At 43.7% G+C, this 21,965-nt stretch overlaps 1 protein-coding gene across 1 annotated transcript in view; it reads left to right on the top strand.

Moving 5' to 3' along the window:
* The window catches only part of LOC116982984 (hydrocephalus-inducing protein homolog), a 204,439-nt gene that overhangs the window by 50,790 nt on the left and 131,684 nt on the right, over window positions 1-21,965 (top strand). The window contains exons 19-25 of the mRNA XM_033036517.1: window positions 3,633-4,301; window positions 5,914-6,129; window positions 6,961-7,163; window positions 8,976-9,158; window positions 15,867-15,986; window positions 19,103-19,262; window positions 20,700-20,872. Of these exons, the coding sequence (XP_032892408.1) occupies window positions 3,633-4,301; window positions 5,914-6,129; window positions 6,961-7,163; window positions 8,976-9,158; window positions 15,867-15,986; window positions 19,103-19,262; window positions 20,700-20,872 (1,724 nt within the window). The remainder of the gene's footprint in view (window positions 1-3,632; window positions 4,302-5,913; window positions 6,130-6,960; window positions 7,164-8,975; window positions 9,159-15,866; window positions 15,987-19,102; window positions 19,263-20,699; window positions 20,873-21,965) is intronic.

The raw sequence follows: 21,965 nt of genomic DNA, 5'->3' as shown, positions 1-21,965 counted from the left end.
TAGGACAACAGGCCTGTCTCAAAAGCTAAATATAGAGAGACCATACCTTATTAATAGTGCCCTGTGTTCTGGATACCAATTATCTTTTGTTTAAGACGTTGAATTCACAGGATGAGATGGGATATTGAGGCTCCTCCCCTTTGAAACCAGCCATTTGTCCATTTAAAATTGGTGGAGTTGGTTCAGTGTGAATCATTCTCCATGGTTCTCTATTTCCATCTTTACTCATCACAATTGCAAGAGCCAAGCCCACAACTTGGGCCTTTTTTGTGGCCTCAGTCTCACCATTTTAGAAGTATATATATAATTGTAATTTCCATTGTGTCCATGCAATACCAAACTACAAATCTTTGGGATGTTGGAGAAAAAGGGAGCAGCAGGGTTGAATCCAATACCATCACAGAGAGATCATGCAAGCTCCATACATAATGTTTCCAAGTAAACAATGGGATAGTCCCAGCCTCAACTACCTCCTCTGGCAGCTTGTTCCATACACTCACCACCCTTTGTGTGAAAATGTTACCCCTCATATTTCTATTACATCTTTTCCCCTTCACCTTGAACCTATGTCCTCTGGTCCTCGATTCCCCTACTCTGGGCAAGAGGCTCTGTGCATCTACCCGATCTATTCCTCTCATGATTTTGTACACCTCTATAAGATCACCCCTCATCCGCCTACACTCCACGGAATAGAGACATAGCCTACTCAACCTCTCCATATAGCTCACACCCTCTGGTCCTGGCAACATCTTCGTAAATCTTTTCTGAACCCTTTCAAGCTTGACAATATTCTTTCCTATAGCATGGTGCCCAGAACTGAACACAATATTCTAAAGGCGGTCTCACCAACATCTTATACAACTGCAAAATGACCTCCCAACTTTCTATACTCAATTCTCTGATTGATGAAGGCCAATGTGCCAAAAGCCTTTTTGACCACCTGATCTACCAGCGACTTGATCTTCAAGGAACCATACACCTGGACTCCCATATCCCTCTGCTCTACAACACTCCCCAGAGGCCTACTATTTAATGTAGGATGTCCCAAAATGCAACACCTCACACTTCTCTGTATTGAATTCTATCAACCATTCCTCAGCCACCTGGCCAAAAGATCCAGATCCTGCTGCAAACTTTCACAACCATCTTCACTATCTGCAAAACCATTCACTTTTATATCATCAGCAAACTTGCTAATCTTGCCCTGTATGTTCTCATCCAAATCATTGATGTAGATGACAAACAGTAATGGGCCCAACACCGAACCCTGAGGCACACCAATAGTCACAGGCCTCCAGTCAGAGAAGCATCCTTCCACCATCACCCTCTGCTTCCTTCCATGGAACCAATTTGCTATCCATTCAGCTATCTCTCCTTGCATCCCATGTGATCTAACCTTCCAGAGCAGCCTACCATGCACAACCTTGAGGAGTGCCTTACTGAAGTCCATGTACACAACATCTACAGTTCTGTCCTCAACGACCTTTTTGGTGATGTCATTAAAAAAATCAATCAGATTTGTGAGACACGACATCCCACATAAAAAACCATGCAGACTATCCCTAATTAGCCCTTGCCCATCCAAATGCCTCTATAACCTATCCCTTAGAATAGTGTCTAGCAACTTTTCAACTACAGATGTTAAGCTCACCTGCTTATATTTCCCAGCATTTTCCCTGAAGCCCTTCTTGAAAAGAGGCACAACATTTGCCACCCTCCAGTCTTCCGGCACCTCTCCGTTATTCAAGGTCGACTCATAAATTTAAACCAGGGCTCCCACAATTTCCTGTTTAGTTTCTCGCAATGTCCTCGGATATATCTGATCAGGGCCTGGAGATTTGTCTACCTTCATACACAATAATACCTTCAGTACTTCTTCGACGGTAACACTGACTGCACTCAAGACATTTCCATTGACTGCCCCAAGTTCCTCCGTCCTACTGTCTTTCTCCTTGGTGAATACAGAGAAATACTAATTGAGGAACTTGCCCATCTCCTGTGGCTCCACACAGAGGTGACCGCTTTGATTCCTGAGAAGTCCCACTCTCTCTCTAGTTACCCTTATGTATTTATAAAATCTTTTGGGATTGCACTTAATGCTACCTAGAAGAGCTATTGCCTGGCCCCTTTTTGCCCTGATTTCCTTTTTCAGTTTACTCCTTAGTTCCCAAAACTGCTCCAGCGATGCACTTGATCCCAGCTGCCTATACCTGTCCCATGCATCCTTGTTGTTTTGACCATTGCCTCAATTTCCCTCATCAGCCAAGCTTCCTTATGTTTGTCTGCTTTGCCCCCCTCTCTAACGGGGACGTACATATCCTTTTAAAAGCACACTTTTCAAAACATCCCACTTGTCCGATGTTCCTTTCTCCTCAAATAACCTGCTCCAGCCAACTTGAGGTGAAGGTGAACATTTTAATATGTGGACCCTCTCCATCCCTATCCATAACTATCTTGAACCTAATCGAACTGTGGTCACTGGTCCAATAAGGCTCCTCCACAAACATGACATTAACTTGCCCTTCCCAATTTCCCAATACTAGATCCAGTGTTGCCCTTTCACATGTGGGGGGGCTCTACATACTGCTTAAGAAAACTCTCCTGACCACTTTTGAGGAATTGCACCCCATTTAAACCCTTCACACTAATGATTTTCCCAGACAATATTGGGAAAATTAAAATCCCCTACTGCAACAACATAACATCTATGTGCCTATCTAAAGCCTCTGAAATGACACTATCATATCTGCATCCACTAGCATCTCTGACAGTGTGTTCCAGGCACTCACAACGCTGCGTTAAAAAAATCCCTTACCCTGCATATCTCCTTTAAACTTACCCCCTTCTGGCGCTTAAAGCTATCCCCCTGTATACTTTGACATTTCCACCCTGGGAAAAAGGTTCTGACTGTCTACCCAGGAATGGACGAACATCACCTCATATTCTGAGCAGATAGGTTGCAACACAATTGTATGAACATTTAAATTTTCCTATTTCAAGTAACTAACCCCCCCACCCCCTTTCCCTATTCTCCACCCCCTCTCCCATGTGCCCCACTTTACTCGCACCTATTTCGCTCCTCACTCCCCTCCTTCCACTGATATTTCTTCCTCTGCTTCACAATTCGCAACTCTTCAATCCTTTTCTCACACCTTGTGGCTTTTTATGTCTGGTCTTTGTCCAACCATTTGCCTATCAAAGCCCTTTATCCACATATATATGCCAGGCCTTATCCTGCCTCTCCTCTCTTCCAGCTTTCTTCCCATTCCTCGCCTTCAATCAGTCTGAAGAAGGGTCCCAAACCAGATATCTTTGCCAAGGCCCTGCAATTTCCCCTCGTGCCCCTAGCTAGAACAAAGTTTTTCTGGATGAATTGGGTGTATCCCATTGACCCATACTTGGTTTGGAATGGAAAATTGGTTACAAAATATAGAGTTCTAAAATCAGCCCTAAATTACTACCAACTTGCTTGGCCAAGTATGTTGATGTTGATGCCTAATTTCTTGATACATAACTGTGGACTCATGGTAAATAAAGAATACTGGGAGAAGGAAGGGAAGGAAGGTCATTACAAAGCTTTGCAAATTAAACAACAAATCACACTTTTGGTTTTATTTTGTATTTTTCTACAGAGCACTAATGTTTCAATGATGAAGAACGAGCTTCCTGAAGCCAAAGTTCCCACTGCAGATCATAATGAATCCACCCCAGTAGAGCGTGGTGAAGCAGAAGAAGGAATCAAAAAGCGAAAAAGCAGGGATGCTAAAATGAGTCACGCATTCTTGGAAAAGTACAATTCACTCCTGGAGGATGAAGTGCCCAAAAGTCCAGAGAAACAACTTTTCCTCAGATTTCATAGATATGAGCGTAATCAGAAAAGAATCTCCCAAATTCTGGAATACTGGGACAGAGCACAAGGAATTGTTGCTCTCCCACAATCTGAAGATGGCCAAAGTGCGAGTGAGGATCAATCTGTAGAAAGGCCGGTCCCCTCAAGCAAAAAGGGGAAAAAAGATCGACACGAGAAGCAGGAGAAAGAGAAGGAAAGAGCTGAGAAGGAAAGAGCTGATAAAGATCGTCTGGAGAAGGAAAAGGTTGAGAAAGAGAGGCTGGAAAGGCTTCGAGAGGAGAAAACTTACAGTTCGCCCCAGTCTGATATAGTAGCAGATGGAGAAGGTGTGGAAAGTACAGAGAAAGAAGAAATCATCGGAGTGCCTCAGGTCAAGTTGCCTGTGGATGATTCAGAGGAAAGCATTAAAAAGATTGTTCTGTCCAGTGGCAAAATACCATCAGTAGAAGAGGTATTGACACAGCAATGATCCATTGCTATATGAGGTTTTTTAACAGTTCATTGGATTCTGGGGGCTTTTTAAACGGTGTTTTACTTTCAACCTGGAAATTTACTCCAAGCCTCAAGGCAAGGTCTGGACTAAACACCTTTCTAAATTACTGTGTGCTATCAAACCATGTCTCATTTACTTGGAATTAGGCACGTAAAGGAATGCATTCCAAGTAATGAATATAATTAGGATCACATAATATTATTATTTATTGTATCGTGAAGTAGGAACTGAAGTGGGTGATAAATTGATTTAATTTGTTCCTCTCTATTTCTGCCCTGTTTCTATATTACTTACTGTGAAACAATCTATTGATTTATTCAGTAAATAGGCAAGGACAAGGTAAATGAATTTGAAATGAACTTAAAGCACATGGTATTGGGGGTTCAGTATTGATGTGGATAGAGAACTGGCTGGCAGACAGGAAGCAAAGAGCAGGAGTTAACGGGTCCTTTTCAGAATGGCAGGCAGTGACTAGTGGGGTACCGCAAGGCTCAGTGCTGGGACCCCAGCTATTTACAATATATATTAATGATTTGGACGAGGGAATTGAATGCAACATCTCCAAGTTTGCGTATGACACGAAGCTGGGGGGCAGTGTTAGCTGTGAGGAGGATGCTAGGAGGCTGCAAGATGACTTGGATAGGCTGGGTGAGTGGGCAAATGCATGGCAGATGCAGTATAATGTGGATAAATGTGAGGTTATCCACTTTGGTGGCAAAAACAGGAAAGTAGACTATTACCTGAATGGTGGCCGATTAGGAAAAGGGGAGATGCAACGAGACCTGGGTGTCATGGTACACCAGTCATTGAAAGTAGGCATGCAGGTGCAGCAGGCAGTGAAGAAAGCGAATGGTACGTTAGCATTCATAGCAAAAGGATTTGAGTATAGGAGCAGGGAGGTTCTACTGCAGTTGTACAGGGTTTTGGTGAGACCACACCTGGAGTATTGCGTACAGTTTTGGTCTAATCTGAGGAAGGACATTCTTGCCATAGAGGGAGTACAGAGAAGGTTCACCAGGCTAATTCCTGGGATGTCAGGACTTTCATATGAAGAAAGACTGGATAGACTCGGCTTGTACTCGCTAGAATTTAGAAGATTGAGGGGGATCTTATATAAACTTACAAAATTCTTAAGGGGTTGGACAGGCTAGATGCAGGGAGATTGTTCCCGATGTTGGGGAAGTCCAGAACAAGGGGTCACAGTTTAAGGATAAAGGGTAAATCTTTTAGGACTGAGATGAGAAAAACATTTTTTACACAGAGAGTGGTGAATCTCTGGAATTCTCTGCCACAGAATGTAGTTGAGGCCAGTTCATTGGCTATATTTAAGAGGGAGTTAGATGTGGCCCTTGTGGCTAAAGGGATCAGGGGGTATGGAGAGAAAGCAGGTACAGGATAAAGAGTTGGATTATCAGCCATGATCATATTGAATGGCGGTGCAGGCTCGAAGGGCCGAATGGCCTACTCCTGCACCTATTTTCTTTGTTTCTATGTTTCTATGTAACACTTAAGTATGAGTATTTCACTCTTTTGTATAATTATTCATTTCCTGTTGCTTTTCCTTGTGTAGATACTAGATAGCCTGGGCATGGGTCCAAGTGGCCCCCCTATTCCACCACCTGCCTTGTTTTCAGTGGTGAAATATCCAGTGGAGCGAAGTCCCATATCTGGGAAGGATGTGCTGAGTCACTTCTCACTCGCACCTAATGCAGAAGAAGGAAAATTGTTATTTGAAGATAAGAAAGAGCCTGAACCAGAGCCTGAATTGCTGGCCCCAGTTGCTAAGGTAAGACCACATCTGAATTCATTAGAACTGGTGTCCCAGTTACTAAGGTAAGACAACATTCGAGTACAAGTCTCAACTGCAAAAATGTTTGCAATCTAAAGGTGCGGATTAAATATAACATTGGATCTTTTTGGGGATCTATCATGGTTCAGCTGAAGCAGTCTCATTTCAACGCATGACTACAAATCATGCTTTGGATATCTGAATACATGACCTTGGCTGATCCTCCCAATGAAGTATAATAATATTCTGCTCTGGAGGTGCAGTCATTCAACTGATACTTGAAACCTACTATCTACTCATGAATGGAAATAAAAGGTCGCACTGCACCATTTATGGAGCACAGGAGGTTTCCCTGGTGTCAGAGCTAACATTTATCTCTCAAAGCCAGACCACCTGGTCAGCATCTGATGGCTGTATGGCAGGGCTTGTCATATGCACATTGGTTGCTGTGCTTCAGTACAACAGTCATAAAAATGGAAAAAAAAACTGGATGCTGGAAATCTAAAATTAGAACATGAAAATTCTGTTCCCAACATTCAGCAGATTAGGTCGCATTCATGAAAATAGGTCAAAGACTCCTCATCAGTGGGAACGAGACAAAAAATGCCAATTAAGCACAGGGAGAGTAATTGGAGTTGTCTGGTCAGTGAGTAAATGAAAGACGTTGGAGAGTGGGAACTTTCCAGCACTTTCTGCAACTTCACTTCAATTGTACCAAAATGCTTTGAATGTTCTGAGTTCATGAAAGATAATGTAGCAATACAGGTTTTTCTGTCTGAACTTTATGCACAGCTGCACTGTTTTTTCCCCACAATTTTGGTTGCATAGGAGGAGGCACCTGTTCAGCATAAAGGAAAATATAAGAAAGACAAATCAGAAACGGACCGCGACAAACGTCGCTCAGGTGGGCACAGAAAGGCCCGACGTGATTCCCGCACTTCTTTTTTCCTGGGTGCCCCGTCACCTCAATCCGACATCGACCACAGCAGCACTACTGATGAACCAACCAAAGAAGATAGCACAGTGGTCAGGTAAGCAGCACTTATACTGAAGAGCATCTCACTACAGATATATTGGTGATGAGGTATATTTATCGCATATGCATAAAATAATGCGTTATCTATTGGAACTGTTATTGGATGAGGATTTATTTGAATACATTTCAGACCTTCAATTTTCATTCTTTTATTTTCTCGGATTATGCTGTGGTACTGCTCAACGGATGTCAGCAGCCTTCTGAGTGACCCCAGGCACTCCTTTTCCAAACCATCATATCAAATCAAATCTATATATTAAAACTGTGTGTGTGTGTTCCGCCAAAACCACACCTAACGAGCTGCTGACATCACAATCCCACATGCCGACCAATCCAGGCCAACCTGCCTCCAGTATGCCTCCAAGTACGCTCCCGCCACGGCTCCCGCTGCTGGACTCCAGCGCGCCCGCCTGCCCAAAGATACAAGAGGATACTATAATCTTTGCACCTGCCCACACCCCCCCCCCCCCCACTTTACCTCTCTCCCCCATCCTCTCCTTCTTCACCCCCACTCCGCCCTCTCCCCCCCTCCCCGTACTCAGGGTCTGAAGCGCCGAGGATGCGAGCCCATGGAGCTCAGAAATATCGAGAAAGTTCTGCAGAAGCCCGCCCGCCGCGGCCTTGCTCGGGGTCCACGCCCGTCCACATCCTCGCTCGGGTCCGGCGCCTGGTGGGGAGGCTGCTGCCGCGGGTCAAGCCTGGCTCGAAGCCCGCCCGCCGCCTCGCTCGGGGTCCTCAGGTCGATCAGGTCGTGGCCTCCCTCGAGTCCATGTCCGCCGACCAGCGCCTGGTGGGGAGGCTGCTGCCTGGGCTGCAGCAAAGCCTGGACTGGAGCAGAGCCTGGAGCTGGAGTGAGGGCCAAACCCGGGGTTTGGGATGGGGCCGTGACCAGGGCCAAAGAAAAAGAAGCCGCCCCACGCCCGCCAGCAGTCTCTCTGTCTCTGCCCTCTCTCTGTCTCTGACCTCTCTGTCTCTGCCCTTTCTGTCTCTGTCCTCTCTCTTTCTCTGCCCTCTCTCTCTCTCTCTCTCTCTCTGCCCTCTCTCTCTCTCTCTGCCCTCTCTGCCCCTCTCTCTGCCCTCACACTCCCCCCCCCCCTCCAGAAAACAGACCTTCATGGTCAGATCAAGACCTCTCCACTTACTACAACTGGGAATTGGAAATGGTGCCAAACCGGTGACTCTGTATACCAGGGGTGTCCAAACTATGCCTCTGTCCTCTCTCTGTCTCTCCCCTCTCTCACTGCCCTCTCTCTCCATCGGCCGGCCCTCTGCTGCATTTGATCTTCGCTCCGCTCGCACCAGCATGGTTGCCCACTCAATAGACGCCGCAAATCGGAAACACCAGCTCCAAAAGGCAGGAAGCTCCCCTGCCTCTGTGCCTCTCTCTGTCTGCCTCCGTGTCCCCACGCCCGCCCGCCCGCTCCAACCCTACCCGTTGTTCAAATTGCGCAGAAATAACCAAAGATCCCATAGCGGCTAAGCGGCTATAGGATCTTAGTTAGATGCTAAGTTAGAACAATGAAGAGATCTGTTTTTCTGGGTCGCGTGGCTTTTCCCCATCCTTGGTTTAATAAATCTATTGTAACAGATAATTATAATCTTCGGTGATGAGGTCATGCTTGGAAGCTCTCTTTGTACAGTTCCATAGGATTTTTGACCTCTTTATTTGTCATTTTTTGTAAGCCATTTAAAAACATTGTTTTTTCTGTCCAACCAATGGCCCAAACATGGACCCATAAAATGTGTTTTTATTCATCTGACCTTGATTTTAAAAAATTTGAATCCATTGTTATTATCTTTCCCCCAGAGTACTTCCTTATCGCTGGATTGTGCAACCTGGCGAGGAGGTTACTTTACAAGTCCGTTTTAGTTCAGTAGTTATTGGGACATATGATCAAACTCTGAACTTTGAGGTCATGGGAACGCGAAGATGCTACAAGTTGTACTGCAGAGGGATTTGTACCTTCCCAACTATAAACCAGGATCCCAGGTGGGTTTCTGTTTCATGGGCACTAATCCTAATAGAAATATAGAAAATAGGTGCAGGAGTAGGCCATTCGGCCCTTCGAGCCTGCACCGCCATTCGATATGATCATGGCTGATCATCCAACTCAGTATTCCATCCCTGCCTTCTCTCCATACCCCCTGATCCCTTTAGCCACAAGGGCCACACCTAACTCCCTCTTAAATATAGCCAATGAACTGACTTCAACTACCTTATGTGGCAGATAATTCCACAGATTCACCACTCTGTGTAAAAAATGATTTTCTCATCTCGGTCCTAAAAGACTTCCCTCTTATCCTTAAACTGTGACCCCTAGTTCTGGACTTCCCCAACATCGGGAATAATCTTCCTGAATCTAGCCCGTCCAACCCCTTAAGAATTTTGTAAGTTTCTATAAGACCCCCCATCAATCTTCTGAATTCTAGCGTGTACAAGCCGAGTCTATCCAGTCTTTCTTCATATGAAAGTCCTGCCATACCAGGAATCAGTCTGGTGAACCTTCTCTGTACCTCCTGAGGAAAATCTTTGGAAAATGTTGTGATGCTAATTGCATGTAGTCTTTTTGACCAAATGCTAACGGAAATCATTTGGGAGTGGGAGAAATGAAGTAATCATCTCATGTTTTTGGCGATATCCAAAAGTCAGTGTCAACAGTTTGGCACTGGGAAGCAGGCTTTGCTTTATCACTGAACTTCTCATGGAGTTCAGCAGAGGCGTGAGACTGTTCTCACACACTTAGTATGGAATTATCAGCCTTGCGGTGGCACAAGGAGCATTCTCCTCTTGATGCGAAGGAGCATCAAAGACTGTTTCAGCTAAATGCTTGACAATTTTAAAAGACTCACAGAGAGGTTATTAATCCCAAGTGCTCTTTTAAATCTTTTCAACATTGTTGGTTTAACTGTTTTAAAGTGTTTATAAATGTTTTTGGAAATGTTCAGAAGTATTTTAAAGTGCTTTAAAAAGCTTTGTTTTGGAAAGTTTGGGGATTTTGTTTTGAAGTTTTATTTGCATTTAAATTATTTGTGTTTTGCACATTTAAAAAATATTTTTGAATGACAGCCAAGTTTTATTTATTTGTTTTGTGGGCTGGTTTCTTTTGGCATAGTTCTCTCTTACCATATCTGGAGTTATTATGAAGAATCCTCCCATTTGTTTCTTCTGGGTGGATTACCAAATGCGATCATTTTTTAAACAAGATCAATGCTGATCCAGCACTGCTCCTGATGATCATTAACTCCAATGGTTAAATGGTTCTTTATTGTCACATGCGCACAGCACAGTGAAATTGTTTTGCACAACCCACAAATGCACAGTCGCCATATTTTGGCGCCATGTCCTGGAGTGCCCGGGATCCAAGTGAGCCCCACGCTATTGCAGGCCTGCTAATCGAAGTTCCACTCCTTGCCTAACTGCCTTTGTGTCCTGAGGGCACCTCCTGCAGCCATCCTTGAAGGCGCTGAAGGCATTACCCCGGTTCCCCTCCTACTGCCCCGCTTCACATGTCCGTGGTCAGCAACGGCTCCCTCCTTGACTCTCCTGTCTTCAGATTTCCGAGCTTCCTCCTGTAGGCAGGGGCTTGCCGGGAACTCTTCACAGTAGTGAACCAGGCCTGCCGCCGCATGTGGCCATGGCTGGCCTGCCTAGTCTTCATACTCGATGGCCACTGAGTCTTTGTTCTCGTTGACTAGAAGGTCCGCCCTTGTTCTCGTCGGGCTGAAATATTCATGACAGGACTTTGCAGAATATACCAGACAGAATGAGTGGATTTGATGGGCTGAATGGCCCAGTTCCGTGCCAATACTTTTGTTCTCAGAGCCTGTCATGGTTGGAGATCACAAATTTGGCCTCGCGGTTGAAGGGCAGGGCAGGGGCAATGACTGCAGGAAGAGGTCCAAGGGACAGGTCCGTGGTGGCATCACCAGGAGAAATCCCCCTCAATAGCGAGGAGTGTGAATAGCAAGTCATTATACTTCGTCATTGTAGAACACCATAGAAAGAGATTATTCAAATCTTTCCTACAACGTGCCCAACAGATCTTCTATATCAGTGTCATTTTCCAGCACTATCCTCATATCCCTAGATTTTCTTAATGCCCAGAAATTCCTTGATTTCTGTTTAAAACAAAATTACAGAGTAGAGAGTTACAAAGGTTTGAAATCTTCAAAGAGAAGACACTTCACCTCACCTCTGTCCCAAATTGCTTATCCCATATTCTTAGATGGCACTCCTAGTCATTAACACATTAGCCAGGGGAAACATCTTTACTCAACCCTTAAAAACCCTTGATATTGGTTTATCATTGTCACGTGAACTGAGAAACAGGGAAAACATTTGTTGTGCATCATATCCGGCCAACGAAAAATGTTTTGTTTACTATCAAGTGCAAAAGAGTGCACAATACAATACAGCACAGAGAACGTGCAGCTAAAAGGAAAATTGTAGGGGCCACAATGAAATACAGTGCATTCACAAAGTATTCGGACCCCTTCACTTTTTCCACATTTTGTTACGTTACACCCTTACTTTAAAATTGATTAATTTATTTTTTCATCCTCAATATACACACAATACCCCAGAATGAAGAAGCGAAAACAGGTGTTTAACATTTTTTGCACAAAAAGAAATAACTGAAATATCACATTTACAAAAGTATTCAGACCCTTTGCTTTGACACTTAAAATTGAGCTTAGGTTTATCCTGTTTCCATTGATTATCCTTGAGATGTTTCTACAGCTTGATTGGAGTCCACCAGTGGTAAATTAAACTGATGGAACATGATTTGGAAAGGCACACACCTGTCTATACAAGATCCCACGATTGACAGTGCATGTCAGAGTAAACACCAAGCCATGAAGACGAAGGAATTGTCCGTAGACCTCCGACAGGATTGTGTCGAGCAGTGGCGGAAATTCCCGGGGGGGACCAGGGGACACGCGTCCCCTCTCTGTTTTGAGAGGTGGGGGACGATCCTCCCCCGTTTTTTGTAATCTGGATTTTAAAACCCGGTGAAATCTCCGCTCTCCGCGAGACAGTGGGGGTGGGACTGCTGATCGAGGGTGTCGATTGGACGAGAGAGATGTCGGTCAGCAGGCAATGGGGGCGGGACATGATGATTCAGCTCGATGATTGGAGGAGGGAGGTGTCGGTCAGAGGCGGACGTAGGGGGGTGGGACTGAGGATAGAGCGCGGAGATTGGAGGAGGGAGACGTGCCCAGGTCATAGTGTCACAACGGCAGCCCTGGACACAGACCTGCGCCTCATCCGCAGCCAGGATCGATCCTGGCTGGCTCTCCGGCGCTGCAATCACTGCCGAACCGCCACTGGACCATCCCCGTCCCCACCCGAGTGCTTCCCCCCCACCCCACGCCCGGGGGTGGCCAGAGACGTCGGGAGTCCGACCGGCGCGGTGTCCCCAGGCCCACAGCCATTGCAGAGAAGCAGCGCTAAACCCAGCTCAACTCTGCCTGTCCTGCCGGGTTAACCTACAGCCCTGCCTGGACTTAAGGGAAATATGGCCAAGGCTTACAGCCAGTGCGGAGAAGCAGCGCTAGCTCCACGGCTTCGGACTGGTATTCAGTCCAGGCAGGGCTGTAGGTTAACCCGGCGAGACAGGCAGAGTTGAGCTGCATTTAGCGCATGGATTGAGCTGTAATTACCATTCACAGGGCCCACGGCAGAAGCCTTTGAAGCCTCGCATGTTTGTGTGAGTGTGCGCATGCGCGCGCGGCCGCCAAGAAATTGTGTTCCCTCTGTACCCCGGTCCCCCCCATATTTTGATAGCGAGTTCCGTTGAGACACAGATCTGGGGAAGGGTATACAACAATTTCTGCAGCATTGCATTTCCTGAAGAGCACAGTGGCCTCCGTCATTCTTAAATGGAAGAACTTTGGAACCACCAGGACTCCTCACAGAGCTGGCTGCCAGGCCAAACTGAGCAATCAGGGGAGAAGGGCCTTGGTCACTCTGACAGAGCTCCAGAATTCTTCTGAGGAGATGGGCAAAACTTCCAGAAGGACAACTATATCCGCAGCACTCCACCAATCAGGTCTTTATGGTAAAGTGGCCAGACGGAAGCTACTCCTCAGTAAAAGGCACATGACAGCCCACTTGGAGTTTGCCAAAAGGCATGAGAAACAAGATTCTCTGGTCCGATGAAACCAAGATTGAACTCTTTGGCCTGAATGCCAAGCGTCACGTCTGGAGGAAGCCAGGCACCGCTCATCAACTGGCCAATACCATACCTACGGTGAAGCATGGTGTTGGCAGCATCATGCTGTGGGGATGCTTTTCAGTGACAGGAACTGGAAGACTAATCAGGATTGAGGGAAAGATGAACAGAGCAAAGTACAGAGAGATCCTTTGTTGAAAACCAGCTCAGACTGGGGTGGAGGTTCACCTTCCAACAGGACAATGACCCTAATCACATGGCCGAGACAATGCAGGAGTGGCTTCGTGACAAGTCTGTGAATGTCCTTGAGTGGCCCAGCCAGATACTGGACTTGAACCCGATTGAACATCTCTGGAGGGACCTGAAAATAGCTGTACATCGACGCTCCCCATCCAACTTGACAGAGCTGGAAAGGATCTGCAGAGAAGAATGGGAGAAATTACCCAAATACATGTGTGCCAAGCATACCCAAGAAGACTTGAGGCTGTAATCGCTGCCAAAGGTTCCTCAACAAAGTACTGAGTAAAGGGTTGGAATACTTATGTAAATGTGATATTTCAGTTATTTCTTTTTAATTACTATGCAAACAATTCTAAACGCCTGTTTTCGATTTTTTATTATGGGGTATTGTGTGTAGATTGATGATGCAATAAATGAATCTAATCCATTTTAGAATAAGGCTGTAACGTAACAAAATGTGAAAAAAGTGAAGGGGTCTGAATACTTTCTGAATGCACTGCAGATTGGAACACCAAGAATTTATCCCTAGCAGGAGTCTGATAAGAATGAGGAAGAAGCGTGAATATGGTAGTATGTGCTTTCAAGCTTTTGTATCTTCTGCTCGGTGGAAGATGGGAGAAGATAGAATGACCAGGCAACGAATGGTCCTTAAATATGTCAGTCTCTTTGCAAGGCAGTGTGAATTAAAGATGGAGCTAATGAAAGGGAGGCTGATTTGTGTGATAGACAAGGCTGCGTTCAAAACTCTACTACCTGTGTAGGGAAGAACTGCAGATGCTGGTTTAAACCAAAGACAGACACAAAGCTGGTCAGGCAACATCACTGGAGAAAAGGATTAGGTGAAGTTTTTGGGTCGTGACCTTTCTCCACTGAGAGCTAGGGGAAAGGGGAATGAGCGATATAGATGGTACTTAGGAGAAATGAATGGAAAATATGGAATGTGGGGCACACAATGGAGCATTGTTGGCTGTGGGATAGGTGACATTAAGTATGCAAAGGAACTCACAGGACGACAGTAAAACTAGTACGATGACTAGAGTGGGGAGGGATAGAGAGAGAGGTAATGCAAGGGTTACTTGAAGTTAGAGAAATCAATATTCAAACCCCTGGGTTATAAGTTGCCCAAGCGAATTGTGCAAAATTATATTTCATTTGGGCGGCTTACAACCCAGCGGTAACATTAGTTTAGTTTATTATTGTCGCGTGTACCACGGTACAATGAAAAATCATTGTTTGCATGCTCTTCAGTCAAAGAAATGTCTATACACAAATACAATCAATCCATCCAAAGTGTACAAATAAAAGATAAAGGGGCCGCACATTGGCGCAGCGGTAGAGTTGTTGCCTTACAATGCCAGAAACCTGGGTTTGATCCTGTCCTCGGTGGCTGTCTTTAGAGAGTTTGTACATTCTCCATGTGACTGCATGGGTTTTCTTCGGGTGCTCAGGTTTCCTCCCGCATTCCAAAGACATGCAGGTTTGTAGGTTAACTGGCTTCTGCAAATTGTCCCTAGTCTACAGGATAGTGTTAGTGTATGGGTGATTGCTGGTCAGTGCAGACTTGGTGGGCTGAAGGGCCCTTTTCCATGCTGTATCTCTAAAGTCTAAAAGTTTAAAGATACAACATTTAGTGCAAAGATATAACATTGAGTTATCCAGTATTCTCCTCCATGCTGTTCAAACCAGTGTGGGCTGCGATTTTCTCATGGGAAACATGTCACAGACGGCTAACACCTTGTTCATGTTTTGCCAGTTGTGTGATAACAACTGACTTGCTGCAACAACTTCCTGCTTGAACAACTGACAAAATGTTCCCCTGTGAGGTATTAAAGTGCTAATATTTTGAAATTGTTTGATTATTTTAATTTATTTGAAGGTTATACATTTTTAAAGGTTATTTTTTTAGATTTCCAGCATCTGCAGCTTTTTTTTTTTATTTACATAGGTTTTTGTCAGCTGCCTTATGTTACTCAGTTGGGTGCCAAAGGTTTGATTCACCATTTTCTTGGTCAGGACCCTCCCCCCTCCCTTTGTGTGATGACCAGTGCCCAATGTCTTGCTACAGAGAATCCAGCTGCCTTCTTCCAGCAGGTTCCTATCCTGGGATGTGACTGAGGTTAAAGTTGATCTAGAAATCTACAGAGATCATGGGAATCTTTGCAGTATTGCCTTCAGGCTGTGTTATTATCTTTGGACAGCATATATACATTTTTGTTTACTGGGAACCTTATAATTTCTGACTAAAAGTTCATACCTGACTTTTCATTTAATTTATTTTGCAGAGTTGTCTTCCGACATCGGATAAAGAATGATAAGCTTGAAGAAATACCTCGGAAGAAGTACATTATGAGCAAAGAAATGTTTCAGTTTGGACCATTGCTCTGTGGCATCACTAGGGAAAGGCACGTAAAGGCAACTTCTGCATTATGGTTGCTCAGGTTATGGAAATTACCCCTTACAGAATTCACAAATCATTACACAATAAAATTCAGTCTCACAAAATTTGTGTGAAGAACAAAATCAACCCCAACTTAAATTTTTTTCAACTGGTGTTTCTTGACACATTTACAGGTGACATGACTTTGAGTTACAGAAAATTATAATGAGGCCATTTTTCTGGAACTTTAAAGGGGGTTACCTGTAATGCAGTGACACAATATGGTGGGTGATTGGCATGTACTTAGGCCCTCCAGTATTATCGTAATGCCTCCAGGAATTAAAGGATAGTCTCCATCTTCATATTGTTATTATAAGCAAATGGAGAAAAGAAATACACAGAACAAACATTGATTCTTTTACATTTTTTTCTTAAATACTTTTATATATTCTGCAGAATATTGAGAATTGGAGAAATAACAATTTACTTAATTGCGAAGAAATTAGGCGATCAAACCTTTAGAAACCAGCCTAACCACAGTTAGCCACATTGAAAGTAGACATGTCACATGCTGACATTTATCAATAGTGCAAAGTAAAGTGCATATTTCTGTGATTTTGTATTTGTGTAATTAGAGCGCATTAGGGCTGAAGCTTTTAATTGTAGCCTAAGCAATCTGAGAGAGATTTGCTGTCTGGAAATATCACATCTGTACAGTTGTCCTGGGGATAGCCCTGCTATAATTCCTTCTTACTCCATTTGAGAAGTTGCCTGGAATGATATGACATGATGCTGAGAATGGCCTGAATCTTCCAACTTGACATATGGCATGTTAGAGGCACAGCACTTTTTGGGTAGAGATAATCTTAAATATGATAAAATTCATAAAGAAGACCAATTCACAGGACTGGGATGGAATATTCTTTACATTCCTGCACAGGTGCCACCAACAACACGTAAGAAACATGGCATCATCCAAAACAGAGCATCCTATCTTGTTAGCACCAAGCTAAACTGACTTTACTACCAACACATTCTAGCTGTGATGCATACCATCTACTAACTGCACTGCAATAACTTTCAAATCTTCCTTCATATTTCTTCCAAACCTGAGACCTCTGCCACCTGTGTTTCTCTTACATGCTACCATGATTGCAAAGTTACTGGTACTACCAACACATCTCCAATCCCACCAGAGACCTAGAAACCCTCGACCAATGCTACACAACCATCAAAGATTCCTACCACTCCATCCTCCAATTGTATTTTGGAATATCTGATCTCCTGGTTGTGCTTCTACTCCCAGTTACAACCAGAAACTGAAGTGGGAGGATGCATAGAATGTCATACACTATTGGTCTGTGAAAAAAATATGACAACTTGCGCAACAGAATTGTGTTGGTCTATATTCAAGGATTTTGTGGGTAACCTAAATGAGTATGCCACTGCCGTCGCAGACTTTATTAATAGGTATGTAGAGGAATGTATGCCAAAGAAGACAATACGAGCGTTCCCGAACCTGAAACCATGGGTGAACCATGACACCCATTCCCGTGTGAAGTCGTCAAATGACCCTGAGCATTATAGGAAATTTCTATTTTACCTTTGCAAAGCCATCAAGGATACTAAGAGAGAATTCCAAACCAAGCTAGAGTTCCAGCATAACCACTTGGAAACTTGTAGATTGTGGCAAAGCTTGCATGCTACAATGGGCTACAAAGTAAAGGCAGGTAGTATCGTCAGCAACAATGCATCCTAGTCCAATGAGCTCAATGCATTCTATGCTTGCTTTGAACAGAAAACTATTTTCTAAATGGGGAATGGATTCAGAAATCGGAAGTGCAAAGGGACTTGGGAATGCTGGTGCAGGATTCCCATAGGTTAATTTACAGGTTAGTTAGTAGGTAAGCACATGCAATAAAAAGGAACTGCAGCTGCTGGTTTATACCAAAGATAGACACTACATGCTGGAAAAATGAATAGGTGACTGCAATTCAATGTTAGAATGCAATTCAAGAGGACTAGTATATATAAGCAGGGACGTAATGCTGAGGCTATATAGGGCATTGGTCAAACTGCGTTCGAGTATTGTGACCAGTTTTGGGCCCCATATCTGAGGAGATATGTACCGGCATTAGAGAGCATCCTGAGGAAGTGTACGAGACTGAACCCGGGGGTGATTGGGTTAACGTATTACGAATGGTTGACGGCTCTGGGCCTGTACTTGCTAGAGTTTAGTCATACAATCGAAACAGGCCCTTCAGCCTTCCATGTCCATACCAACCTTTTTGCCCATTTACTCTGATTACATTTCCTTCTTTGATTTGTCTGCTTAAGTATCAGGCTAAATGCTTCTTCAACATAGTAATTGTACCTGATTTGAACACCTCCTCCTGAATGGACCTTTCGTATGCTAAGGATATATTTCTGATCAAATGTACCTCATTTCATACCTTTTTATTTGCACTTTCTCTGTACTGTAACACAATATTCTGTACACTTATTTTCTCTTTCTCACTCCATGAGGTATCTTATTTTCATCTCTAGCTATCCACCTTTTTGCCAAAATCCCTCTAACTGTCTCCCTATCACTTGTCAGGTTTAGTCCCACGCCATCTCTTTTCCATATTTCTCCACCCTACTACAATCAATCTGAGCAAGGATCCCCACTCGAAACATCTGCATCCATGTCCTCCAGAGGTAGGCTGGTCTTTTGTGCATTTCCAAACTTAATTATTCCACCACTGGAGGCTGTACTTTCAGCTGGCTTGGTCCAAAACTCTGGAATACCCTCTTTAAATATTTAATTCCTCTTCATCTTGCCCATTAAAAATCTTTTTCAAACTGACTTCTATGTCCAGGCCTTTGGTCACCTATCCTAATATTTGTCTCTGCAGTCTGGTATTAAATTTTGTTTGACATCTCTCTGACATCTCTGTGCAAGTTGAGATATTTTGTTACGTAAGGGTATAATTGGTTGCTGTTGGTTGTGCAGTCTAACTTCACATGCAACAAATGACACTGGAGGTAAGTGCACAGGTTGAACTAACATCCTGGAAACTTTGGGAGAGGTAACACAAAATGAGGAATATCTGTCTCAATTGATTGTGCAGGATTGTGGTAAGATTATTTTATTTATAGGTACAAGGAGGGCAAATATGCGGAAAACAGGGAGATTATCAAAATAATGAATACCTCATCAATGGAAGCTGAGGTTTCCTTCTGTTATCAGCATGATGTGAAAGCTGCCACCTATCTTGTGGATCCACCACATGTGACGCTTGGAGCTTATGAAGCACAGGTATGTACCTTTTTGGTATATATAGAGTATAGAACAGTACAGCATAAGAACAGGCCCTGCAGCCAGCCATGACTGTGCCAAATCATCTCTTGGCTGCCTGCACATAATCCATATCTCTCCATTCTCTGCATATCCATATGCCTATCCAAAAGTCTCAAATGCCATTATCGTGTCTACCTCGACCAACACCCCTGGCAGAACATTCCAGGCACCCAACTATGTAAAAAAAACTCACCCCACCCCAAATTCCCTCTGCACATCAATGTTGTTAAGGGTCTTGCCATTAATTATATATATTTCCCCTTACTTTTGACCTCCCAAATTTCAACACCTCATACTTGCATGGATTAAACTCCATCTGCCAGTAACCTGCCCATTTCTCCACCCATTTCTGTGGCTGATCTACACCCCCCTGTACACTTTAACCGCCTTCCACACAGTCTGCAACTCTAGCAATCTCCATCAATGGGAAACTGGTGGAGGGAGTCAACAGCTTTAAGTCCAACACATTGATGCAATCACAAAGAAAGCTCTTGTAATAGAAACTCTAACATTTCTAGTAGATTGAGCAGATTTGAATTGTCAATGAATATTCCATCAACCCCCACCCCAGGCTTATGGTAGAAAGCATACCGATTGGTTGCATCATGGCCTGGTTCAATAAATCAATTGGCCAGGAACGAAGGAGGCTGCGGAAGTGGTAGACATTGCCATGACTGGGCATGGGCATTGATCTACCCCCGATGAAAAGGATCTATAGCAGGCGTTGTTTCAAATAGACAGCTAACTTCAAAGACTCACCACCCTGGCCATGCTCTCCTCTGGCTACTACCATTGGGTAGAAGATATAGCCTAAGAGCTGTTACCTCCAGTTTCAAGAACAGCTTCTAGAGGTTTTTCTGCGTGGCATCAATGAAGGGAGAATGCCGACAATGTTGTGGTGAAGAGATTAGATCTGGCTAATAATTCTGATCAGTACATTTTCTAGTTTAATTGCTGGCAGATCTCCATGCCATTCTTAGATGTTGTAATTCAGTATTAAATTAGCCAGGGTCCTCATGTGTTGAAGCCGTTATGGTTAGTTTCCTGCTGGTTTTCTGTTATGGCTTTCTTATTTCCGTGATTTAAATGATAAGCCCTATTTCATGGATATGTTTTTAAACACATTTATTATGAGAGAATACTTAGAATTGTGAAGAATAGACTGTGGTTGGGATGAAGATTCCATTATTAAGGAACACAATGAAGACATAGGAAGTTTGATGAAATGTCAGATGAAAATACGTTTACTAATTTTCACTGAAGGTATAATTGAAGCATAGAATGAATGAGTATATTGAAATGAACAATATAATGTGTCCAATGATAGATGGACCCAATGATTTGATCTCTGAGTTCAGTTACAAGAACACTTGAGGTCACAAATTTACCTTGCAGGAGGTCACGATCTGGGCCTATCCAACCAGCTCTGGGAAATTTGATGACCACCTTGTCTGTTGCATACGCGAAAATCCTGAACCAGTACTCTTTAAGATATCCTGTTATGGAGTACGTGCGGAGTTGGAGCTTGACCGCAAACAGCTACACTTTGACAAAATGATTCTTCACAGGTCAGTGTTTATCAAAGTCACGCTATGCATATAGTCACAGCATATTACAAATAGATGTATAAAAGCATTTTGTTCATATTGACAGACATCAAAGTGGCCCAGAAGACAACCCAATTCAAACCCTCAACATTAATTGCTGCATGGTCAAATTCCAAAATGGGAGTTTGTGTATGAGGATGCAATGAACATATGGCACACAAAGCTTCCTGTAGCATCTTGTTCTGTTGTACATTCTGATCCTTACTCCCTGTCAGACCTCAGGCCCAATCACTAGCTCACTAGTTTCTTTACTGCCTCTAAGAATTTATGTTTAATATTTTGTGGCCATGTTCTTTTGACGTGTGCTGATTTTAATGCTTCTTGTTATTTTCCTTGCTTAATGCTTCCAGTTAATTGAAATTTGTCTGTTTTATTGCAATTAAGCAATAATAATTGAACTAAAATAACATATTTAAATATATGGTGAAAATGATAAAAAACAATTGCATCAAAACCCATACCTAAACCATAATATAGTCAGCAGCAACAACGACAACTTGCACATCCCGTGGTGCAAATACACAGATGAACACTAACCTCTTGTTATGTCTCTGATTTATTTTGTTTGCACAGGATACAGCATGTGATTAGATAAAAGGTCTGAAGAAGGGTCTTGATCCGAAATGTCACCCATTCCTTTTCTCCAGACATGCTGCCTGTCCCCTCAGAGTTACTACAGCATGTTGTGTCTATATTCCGTGTAAACCACATCTGCTGTTCTTTCCCACAGTGAAAAAAGTACGATGCCTCAAGTGCTATCCACGGTGCAGCCCACCTTGGCTCTTTGAAACCCAATGAAGAAAAGCCCAACAGTTCTCTAAATAAAGTTACCATCTCACAATGTTAGATGAGCAGATCGCACAAGTGTGAGTGGCTCAGGTGTTTAGGATAGATTTCTGGAGGGTTAAAAAGTGGACAATATTATAGAAAGACACAAATTGCTGGAGTAACCCGGCGGGTCAGGCAGCATCCCTGGAGAACATGGATGTTTCGGGTTAGGGCCATCTGAAGAAGTGTCCCAGCCCAAAATATCACCTATCCATGTTTTCCAGAA

The sequence above is a fragment of the Amblyraja radiata genome, chromosome 17 (genome assembly GCF_010909765.2).
Source record: "Amblyraja radiata isolate CabotCenter1 chromosome 17, sAmbRad1.1.pri, whole genome shotgun sequence".
NCBI classification, from domain to species: domain Eukaryota; kingdom Metazoa; phylum Chordata; class Chondrichthyes; order Rajiformes; family Rajidae; genus Amblyraja; species Amblyraja radiata.
Note: the sequence above shows the minus strand (reverse complement) of the source record. Positions and strands in the feature narration are given on the sequence as shown.